At 51.2% G+C, this 10656-nt stretch overlaps 1 protein-coding gene across 1 annotated transcript; it reads right to left on the reverse strand.

Annotated features, from left to right (window-relative positions):
• Positions 1 to 2493: 2493 nt before the first annotated feature.
• BATF3 (basic leucine zipper ATF-like transcription factor 3) lies at positions 2494 to 7500 on the reverse strand. Its single transcript, XM_075496397.1, is given in 4 exon segments — positions 2494 to 3852; positions 6341 to 6445; positions 7199 to 7384; positions 7387 to 7500. Coding segments are annotated over 4 exon segments (591 nt in total). The 3' UTR covers positions 2494 to 3666.
• Between the last annotated feature and the right edge of the window lie 3156 nt (positions 7501 to 10656).

Raw genomic sequence — 10656 nt, forward strand, 5'->3', positions numbered from 1 at the left:
TTCTAAATGTTCACAGACATGAATGTAAAACACCAGTGGGAAGGAGCAAGACTTTCTAATCAGCTCACTTGAGGTATAATAGTTGATCTCTGTTATACTCACACTAGCAGTTTTGGGAAGCTTGACTTTGTCTTTCTGTTGATTTTTTTACCTTTGGAGGCTAAAATTATCTTGTCAAAATTTGATCAATTTAAGTCTGACCCAACAACAACTGAAAGAAATGAATAAACAAATAGCCGAATTGGACCCAGTCTGCTCCCAGAATGAATACTTTTATCTGTGGTTAAGTTTGCACTGAGCATTTTGCTTCTTCATTAGAGTCACAGAAAATACAAAAAGGAAATCCATGCTAACCAAATCTAGACAAACTGTAACTTTCATTGTGAACCTAAGAGGCAAAATCCAGCTTTCTTGGCAACCCTCATCTACATTACGCATCCACAAACAAGACTGCAATTCACAGGACTCCTCACATGAACCACCATCTGAACATAGAAAAGATCTTCCCTATATACCTGCCTCTGAAAATCATGTGAATGTAATACAGACCACATTTGTAGGGAACAAGTCAAACTCACTGGAAGCTTTCTGAAGCTAGAATACATCAAGCGGTATTTTAGCCATATATAGGTATGAAACATTTTTTGTGATCGTCTAATACCCTGCTGCAAAGGGAGAGGTTTGGATTTGAAAAAGAACTTTCTGTTGCTTCCTTAACAAATGGGCCTTTTCCTTTCTGTTCTCCTTTCTGGTTCCCTATTCATGTAACAATTATCCCAGGCTCCAGAACATACTTTCGGTTTTGAAACTCTCTGTAAATCAGTATCCTTATGAGCAGCTCCTGCAAAGAGTGTAATCAGCCTGTACGCCTATCATTTGCTTAGGGATACATAGGCCTGTGCTTTAACAGTTCATTGTCCCTTTTGACCCACAGTTCAGCTATGCCATTAATTCTATAAATACATCAGAACGTTGGGTTTATTTGGCTTGGGACACTGATTTTGCTCACTTCTTTTGCTTGGGGTTTCCAGCTGCCTTTGAACATTAGTCACACAATATACTGTTTGTGAGAGATGCCTCGGTTAATCTATTAAACAGAAGAATGATGCATAAGGCCCTTTGGAAATAGTGCTGGGAAAAAAAGTGATGCAAGAGCTGAGGGAGGAAGGAGCAGCCCAGGCCCCGGAGGGTTCAAGGCCCGCTGTTACAAATGGACATGATGCACAGGCTGGAGCTACACCTCGTGGTTGTGGGAAGGAACTGGTGGCAGTGAGCCCCTGCAGGGCTCCCAGCCCTTCCAAGGAATAGCAGCATAACCTTCGGCTTCGGTTGCTGTTGCCAGCACACAACGTTGCTGTGAATTCTGCTGTCTTCCCCTGTACACTCTGCATAGACATTATACAGTTAATAAACCAATAAACTCCAATGCAGAAACAGTGGACTGAAGCTTGCATCGCAGAACAAGAATAGTGCTTACTGATGAAGAGTGTACAATAGAACTTGGACTACCAAATGACAAGCTGGAGCCAGTTTCTAGAAAGATGTTTAGAAGAATAAATGTGTAAGGAGGAGGATTTTACACAGGGAACTAGATCTCTACTTCTAGAAGCAAGCATCTGTAGGACAAAAATCTTTAGAAGGATTCTGCTGGGATGGACTGTCTTGGACAAGGTGGTTGGTCTTTCTCCGCAGGGCTCCATAGGAGAGACCATGCTTTTGCAGCAGCCCTGACCTCAACTAGCTACTTTCCATTCCCAGCCTCAGCTCTGTTGCACATACCTAGTTAAGAGATGTGAGACATCCTCTCTCACTCTCCCTCCATCCTAAGCTATAAAAAATTTTCCCAGAGTGAATGTTGCTCATTTCCACTATGCTTCTCCTTGTCCATTGCACCTCTACTCTCCCCAAATTACACAGCGGCATCCAGGGCCTGAAGGAACGCGGGTGGGTGAAGATGCTTAAGATAGCTTCCTTTCTTAAGGGTGACACACAGAATTGTATTGAGGACATTATCCAAAATGCATATTTTGAAGCGTCCTGAAACTTTCATTTTCCTTAGCAGGGACTGCAGCAGAGTTTCTTTGCGGGATGACTCAGTTCTTACAGGACCATAAGAAACTTTGAAGACTGCATTTAGGCTGTAGACGGCTTCGGCAAGTGCTGAAAATTCTCTTGGGGACAACCTAATGGAAACTTTTAAAGAACCCAACAGCTCACACCTGTTATCTTGAGTTTCTAGCCTAAGACAATGGCATGAGAGGATCCTTTAGAAAGCAGAGTCGACCATACAGTTTCCCCAATTCTATTTTGGCAGTGATCAGCAATGCATCATTCTACTAGAGAAGCTAAAAAAGAGAAAACATCTTTCAGACATTTCAGATCATATTCTGCTTATAAATACTACGACCCTGGCAAGGGGAGAAACTAATCCCATGAGTTGAACTCAGAAAAATCCAAATGCTGAAGCGAGAGAGTTGGCAAAGGGGTGGAGCTTTTGATTATCCAAAGGTGCTCTTTGACTGGGAAATACGGCGAGAAAAACACTCTTTGCTGGATCCCAGGCTACAGCATTCACATTTCTAGAGCTTGACACTACTAAGAATCTTCAGAGAAAGTAAACACATTTTTCTGTATATTTCTCACTAACATTGTCATAATTCTTCCTTTTTGTAAAAAAAAAAAAAAAAAAAGTCAAAGAAAACAATGTTTTTCTTGCAAGCAGTTATCAAACATCTTCAGCGTGGACATAAAATGCTTAGCTAAACTCAATTTCTTCTGTCCACAGACATCATTTACCAGAAGCAATATGCAAGGTGAAGGATAAAGATATTTGTTGATTTCCAGTGGGTGCATTAAAACAGTAAATTTTAAAATCTGCTTTTTAAAACATTGTGTAGAACCAGCAAACTCTGTTTTCCTTTTCTTTCACAGAGAGCAGACAATCATCATTAGAAATTGGCCAAGCCATATTTTAGCATATAAAACACTTCAAGAACTACTGTTGGCAGGGCTGATGACTGGGGATATTAAAGAAATAAAGACTGGGAAAACTCATTTGTTACACACACTTCAAAAGAGGAACCAATGAAGAGGCGATAAGCAAATAATAAAACAACTGACAGGAAGATTAGCATTAGACTTTGGATTTGACCAGTAAAGAAAGTGTAGAGATGTTATAAAGATATTGATTATTGAAGAAGGTGGAGAACATCATAAAGATGAGGCATCGCTTTTATTAACCAAATCTGTTTAGAAAAAAAAAAACCAAAACACCAGCAGCCAGAACATGATATACATGGATGACAAGTGACAAAGGGTTACTGGCAGTGGACGTGTGGGAGAAAGGCATCCCAGCCCAAGGTCGGTACTTTTCCCTGTCTACATTCCATCGCACGATAGTGGGCTGCACCGCACTTTGACATTTCTGAATGCAAAACTGCGGCTCGAAGATTCTAGCAAATAAGAAGTTGCAGTTTGAATTGTCTTTTTTCCCTACTGGTGTTTTCCTGAGATTCAGAAGACTGTAACACTTCAACGTGGAGAAGAGCTGCATGGTCAAGTCCAGCCCTCTTCAATGGAAGACCTGCACCGTAAGTAGGCAGTTCTTCAAATCTCCCATTAATGGCACTTTCACACATCACATTTAAAGGCGATCGAGGAGAGCTCTCATCTTGGCAGGCAGCTGGCGAGTGCATCGGGCCTTGGTACGGTCACAAAGTTCATGGTGCAGTGCAATAGTGGACAGACCTTTTCATGATCCTTCAACACTTGACTCAAGTGTTTCATTTCATCTGTTAGCTTTCCGATTTCTCTTTTCAGAGAGGTATTTTCTTGCTCAAGAGACTCATATTCCTGGAAGGAGAAAAAAAAAAAGCCTACTTGTAGTCAAAACATTCCTTTCAGTGCTTCCACCTTGAGTATATTCATGTAACCCTAGAAAAACTGCACGGTTTCTCATTACAATGTGCAAAATGCTAAGGAAAGAGAGACACAGCCTGGGTGCTGGAACAGGGCAAGTGCTTTACGACCTGTGCCCTGACCACGCTGTGATTCCTCTTGTGGCCCTGAAGACCAGGAGGTGCCGCTGGCCTTTGGGGTTCCCAGCAGCCCAGAGCTGCAGGCGTGGGTGGCTGCGTCCCTGTGGTGGCTTCTTCCAGCCCTGGACTGCCTCTGCTGGGAAGGGCCGAGCAGAGCAGCTCTGCACTATCAGCAGAGAAAATGAAAGCACTGAGTGCAGGTAGGTGCCTGGAAAACCCGGTGCCTGGCATTGCCAGTGAAGAAAGGGCAGCCCCTGCCCCAGGCCAACGCAGGGAAAGGCCATTTACCCAGGTGCTGGCTGAGACGCACACCTAGCACAACGTGCTGGGTGCCAGCCGCTCTCCTCCAGCCCGGCCGGGGCTTGTAGCCCCCTGCTCAGATGCTCAGGAACTCAGGAGCAGGAGGAGGAAGGGAGCGTCATGCCAGCTTGTTCCCAGCCACACTTTGTCACCAGAAGAACTGACCACTGCCTTGGTTATCCCTGGCCCAGGATGCTTTTGAGCTAAGGTTTCTCTGGCAATGAATAAGCTGCTATTAACTGCAGGGGAGTTTTGAGATGCTCTGCAGCATACATCTGTGAGGGATGTGAGACTTGCATGTCACATTTTTTGATAACTGCATGTTTCAAGTGTCCCTGCTGTCAAGCCTTCTCATCCCAAAGAGAAGAGAGCTAGAAGTTCAGAGCCAGCCCACGGAAAACCTGCAGGTATCTGCACCCCGCTGCTGGCCTAGGGCTCAACACTCACCCACTCAATCTCACCTCCCTGGGAAAGCTTCAGAGCAAACTTCAAAGCCTACACATGCCTTAAAAGGCCTGTTTACCAGGCAGCAGGGAGAGCCTCTCATGCAATGCTCCTCTGGGCAGCCTGGCATTGCCTCTACTGCCCTTTGCTGCAGAAGTTTGGATCCTCTTGCCCTCCTTCACACCATTCCACCACCCACCACCTCTAACTCACAGAGTAAAACAGGCACAGTCCTCCTAACACATTATTGTAGCCAAACTCTGGTCAAGTTGTCCATCCCTGACTCCGGCTCTGGTCACCTCTTCTTGGCCCAAACCCCATGGGGTTGGGTTTTGGAGTAAGTCTTATTGTCCCATTGCTCTGTCCCCTTTTCAGGGACGAGACTATCAAATTGTTCTTGCTAAGAATGAATGCCTATTCAACCAGATCTGCCTGCACCTGGGAAAACCTGCATGCCCGAGAATGAAGATTCCCAGCACAAGGAAGATCCGCAAGTCCAGGAGGAACATCAGAGAGGCCGCAGGACAGCACAGGACCCAGAAATGATTCCACAAAAGCCAAGGGTTACCCCTTTCCAGAAGTACCCTGCACCTGGCTTTCTCAGGTGCTGACTCAGAAGAGATCTGGGAAAAACCAAATGCAAAACTCCCCACACTGTCCCTCTTGGCCTCTGCTGACTGTTGGCAGATCCTTCCACACTGAGAAAGAGAAGATCCCGTGCTGAACCTCCAGACCTGAACAACTGACTCAGCCACAATCGCAGCAGCAGAACTAACACCCCCAAGAGCCCTGGCTACAACAAAAGCACTGTTGTGTGAGGTAACATCCAAAACCAGAGAAAGGGGATTCCTGTCCTCCAGTGTTTGCGCTGGGGACACGAGAAAACTACACCACATTGTGATATTGAGAAGTATTAAGAGTTTCTGGAAGAATCAGTTACTTTCATGGTTTTTTGGAAACACCCACTGTTATTTATCAGAGCATACAAGTATAACAGCTAACTGAACTGAGCTCTCACGCTTGGAGGTTTTGAAGTTCCTGAGAAGCCTTTTCAACTGGGTATTTCTGTCCCACACCACAGTTCTAGAATTAACTTAAGCCACCACTGCCACTAAGCAGCATGGTGCCACCCTCCTCCTCCATCGCCTTCTCCCTCGTAAGGCAGCAAGCATTCACCCACTGCCTTAGCGAACGTGACAAGCTTAACGCTAATCCAGAAGAAAATGGGTTTGTTTCAGCCCAGAGGAGCCCTGTGATCCACTTCACTGGGTGGTCACGGGAATAGCAAAAGAGGGGGGGGTGAGGCGAGGGCAGGACCACGTCTCTCTCTCCCTGGCAGCATCACCAATGGCAGAGCTGCACCGTCCGATGTGAGCATCAGTGTCCGGGAGTTCCCGGCCAGGCACCCCGCAGCATGCATGTCTCTGCCTCACACCCACAGCGCGCTCAGCTGGAGTAGCGTGAAGACAGGCCCACGCCTGCCTAAGAAGTCCCATTTATTGTAAAGTCCCATGCTCGGTACCCAAGCCATGCCTGCAAAACATCAAGTACCCATTCACCTCGTGAAGTTTATCTGCTTTCTGAGTTTGCTTCTTCCGGCTCCTCTGTGCAGCAACTCGATTTTTTTCTCTCCTCCTTACCTTCCTGTCATCTTCTTCATGACTCTGGAAGACATAGGCCAGAAACGTCTCGCTGGTTTTTAAGGTGCGCACGGAGACTCCCAAAGTCAGGCGTATAAGGGTTGCTGAGCACGAGCACATATTCCCCATTTCACATAACCCCGGCCTCCCATGGACCGCACGGTGCCTGCAAAGGGCAGCGCATCCCCCTGCCCCGCTGCACAGGTGGGGCCCGAGGCGGAGGGGGGGAAGGCGGCAGCGATGCCCGGGGGATGCCGCAGAGCCCCGCGGGCACTCGCTATACCGCTGATGGGGGCAGCCCCCTCACCCGCGGCGGGGACCTGCGCTCCCGCTCGGCCCGACGGGCAGCGTTTACACCTGCCTTGCCCCAGCGCGAACGAGGAGACGGAGGTGCGAGCGGCGGGGAAGAACTCCCGCCGGGCTCCCGCCGCGCCCGCAGCCGCTGCCGCAGCCGCTGCCGGCGGAGCAGCCCTGCCGCCCTCCCTGATGCGGCCCGGCGGCGCTCCCGGCCCGGCGCTTCTCACGGCGCCCTGCGGCTGCCCGCGGCGGGGGAAAGGCCGCTGACCGCGCCGTGCGGCGGCGGCAGGGAGCTTTCCGCGCCCCGCCGGCGGCTCGCCCGCTCTTCTACCTGGAAGGGCCGGCACCACAGCCGCCTGCCGGGCAGGGAAGGACCGACGCCCGGGGGCAGCGGGCACCCCCGACGCGGCGCTGCCCGGCGTGACTCAGCCCCATGTGCCCGCCCGCCCGCAGCGCCGAGCCCCTCCGCTCTGCCCCTACCTGCTGGCTGCCCTCGGCCGCCGCCGGGACGGCGCACGACATGCCGCCGGCTGCGGAGCCGCCCCGGGGCGCCGCGCTCGGCGCCGCTGGGCTCCCCCGGCCCGCGGGAGGTGGGAGCGGAGGGGAGGGCAGGGCAGGGCAGGGCAGGGCGGGCCGGGGCGGGGCAGGGCAGGGGACGCACCGCCCCGCGCCGCCCCGGCACCTGGCAGCCCCAGGCAGCCCCAGGCGCTGGGGCGGAGCTGCCGCCCCGCCGCGGGAGTCCCGCCGGGCCGCCCCGCTCCGGCCCGCTCCGCCGCCCGCATGGCCGTCACGTGGCGCCCGCCGGCACCCGGGGGCAGCCGCGCCGCGCCCGGGAACCCGGAGCCCCGGGACCGCCCGGACCCCCCGGCCCGCACTGCTTCCCCCCGGGCCGGCCGCCCCGGCTCTGAGCCCCCCGCGCCGAGAAGAGTGCCCGTCCCCCGGGACCGCGGGGTCTGCTCAGCCGCCGGGAGCCGGGGGAAAGCCCGCAGCCCCGGGGCGCGGCGCTGCCGGGCAGGAGCCGCCTGAAAATCCCCCGGCGAGCCCCAGCCCCAGGGGCCGGCTGGGCCCGGCGCCCCTCCGGGCGGCCCGAGTCGTGCTTTCGCCTGCAGAAATAACCGCCCCGCGGTTTCTCTTCTCCCCAAATTTCCTGCCGGCGGCAGGGCGGGGAGGCCAGCCTGCCCCCGGGAGCCGGCCCAGCCCTGCCGCGGCGCCCCCCGCCCGAAGCCCGCCCGGCGCCCGCGGCCGGCTCACCCCCGGCCGCTCCTGCGCGCCGCGCTTCTGCGACATCGGCTTTCAAAAGCGGCGTGAGCTCCAGCGAAGTGACAGCCGGCTCGGCCCGGGTTCACGGGCGTGAGGACGCGGCATCGGGGCTGGGATAACGCGATTTTCACTTTCGCTACTCGCCCTGTTCCTTTAAATAATAAGGAAACGCCACGGGCTTCTTGTAAAGGCGAGGCCATACAAGGACTGCTGAGAACACAGTTGCTGCCGACAAAAATCTCTCTGTTCGACTGTTCTGGCGGGAGTATTTTCACAGACTGAACAATGTTTCTTTTACCCGCCAAACACTTTCCTTACATTTTAATTGAACCGTTATCTTGGCCCTCCCCTCTGAAGGAAGGGAAGGTGTTTGCAGTGACAGGTACTTCAACAACATCCTTGCTCTACCGTAGATGCATCTGTATATGGTAACTGATGTGCACTCCCGGCTGCGCTCAACTCACGGGGGCAGATGCACGGCTGTGCGAGGAGGGTTAAGTGCCCCCAAACTGCAGGGCAGCCAGTCATAAAGCCCCAGGTATCTTAATAAATCAAGGACTTCCCTATTTTTCTGGTTTGCCCAGAAGTTTGACTCATCCAGCTTAGATGAAGATGAAGTGACAAAGTTTGCAAACTGAGTAAATATAGACTATCCTTTCAGGAAGATCTGGCTAACAGTTCACGCTGAAGGAGAGAGAACCGTGCTGCCTGGGAGTCCAAGTGTCAAACCGAAGCCCGTGCTCTGCCACAGGTTTCCTGGTAGGCTCCGGGACCATCCGTGTTACTGAAAAACCTGGCAGGACTTCCCCGGTGGGAAGCACTTCTCCCCAGCTGTTCCACCTCAAAGCAGCTTGCGTCTCCATCTTCCAGGCTACCCACACCTTTGTTTTTACACTTTCTCAGAGCTCCTCCGACCCCGGAGGACTGAGTACCTGTGAGCCTTCCCCACCCTAACGGCCACAGGGACCCACAACTCGGATGGGCACCCTCACCAAAGTGCCCTGACCTCACCTGCATCCCCAGACTGTGCTGGGTCTCCCAAGCATCTTACAGGATGTTCCCAGGCCCCGGTTTCTTTAAAAGCAGTCTTGCTTCTCCCTTCCTCCATCATCCAACCTGCTGACACCAGGATGCTCCCACACGGGGTGCTCCTGGAGGTGGCAGAAGGTGTGGGTTCGGTGCCGTTCTCCAGCTGAGGGGATCCAAAGCAACATCTCCTGGAAGGCAGCTGTAGCCGCCAGGCAGTGAGCCATTAGAGGGTGAATTGCTCTCAACTGCTCTTTTGAAACAGTCCAATCTTGCATTAACTACGCATCATGCAGTTAAAGACAAGGAATAGAAATATGGGCACGAGCAGAGACTTAGTTGGGACAGTTGTTTAAAGAGCACGGGGCTCCCTGCTGCCTTTGTAGCTTAAGTACAGTTGAAATAAACAGGACTAGAAGCCGGTATTTTTGTAAGCTCAGGGAACAGGTATATTCTCTTGCAATAAAATCTATGAACCGTACAGACAAAATACCTCAACAGCCCTTCAGAGTAATCTGTGGGGGAAAAAAAGCCCCCTTCCACAGAGGGACTTTGAACTGACCCCAGATGAAGCTCTCGTGCTGCTCCAGGAGCAGTGCTGCCCTTAACGGCAACTGCACAAGCAGGCTACCTAACAGCATCAAGTCCTGAGCAGCCTACCAATAATCTATTAGTGCTGAATAAATATCCACTTCATTGAATAACTCCTGGCAGCTGTAGGGTAAGGTTTCCAGGATCCCACAAGTATGGGACAAGTCACAGGATGGTCCCCTTGAGCCTAAATACAGTCTGCTCTTGTTCAAAGTGGCAAAGGAAATGAAAAGTCAAAATTTGCTTGTGGGAACAAGTTTCTGCTTAGTATTAAAGCTATCTCTGGTACATCTGTAGAAATGCCTACACAATAATTCCAAGTAACGCAGCAGTAAAGGCAGAGCGTTTCTATGCAGGAGAGAAAACAAGCCCAGAAAGCAGTCTAGTCAGCTAAGTTTACATTTTATAATGGCAGTTTATCAGCAATTTTTGTCTGCACTGAAGCAGCCTACACACATGCAGACTAGAGTCACCGAACGCAGCTTAGCGCAGCATGGCTCTTCTGAAGAACGGCGTGTATCAGAACTGGGGTTCAGAGCGCCAGCGTGCCCAATCTTCCAAACAGACGTTGGCGTCCACGTGAAGATTTCTGGAAGAGGAGCTTCCCTGCACGCTGTTTGTAATCCCTTTTGTTCAGAAACTACACACAGCAAAAATGCGTGTGGATACTGCTCCAATTTGCAAGTTTTTCTTGGGTAGGGATGGCCCACCCTCATAAACGCTAAGCACATCACTGACAGTACACGCTAACAAATGGCGAGATGTTCCATCTCACCCCAAAAAGCCAAGAAATTTAAACTTGGTTTGCAAATGTTCCCAAGCATCCACCACCATTGAGCTGTCTTACAAAATTCAAAGGCTATATAAAGAAAAACTACCAGACATTTCTTGATGCAATACCAATTCACCCTGAGTTAAAAATAAGAAGTTTGGATGTTGTGACATTTCAGTAGAAGCCTGATTAGACACTTGTCTTGCACAACACTGCTGATTTCTATGAAAACTTCGCTGAAGGACAAAAGGCTACTGGAGTGGGGAAAAAATGAAGTATTTATGTCTTT

The sequence above is a fragment of the Mycteria americana genome, chromosome 3, assembly GCF_035582795.1.
Source record: "Mycteria americana isolate JAX WOST 10 ecotype Jacksonville Zoo and Gardens chromosome 3, USCA_MyAme_1.0, whole genome shotgun sequence".
In the NCBI taxonomy this organism is placed as follows: domain Eukaryota; kingdom Metazoa; phylum Chordata; class Aves; order Ciconiiformes; family Ciconiidae; genus Mycteria; species Mycteria americana.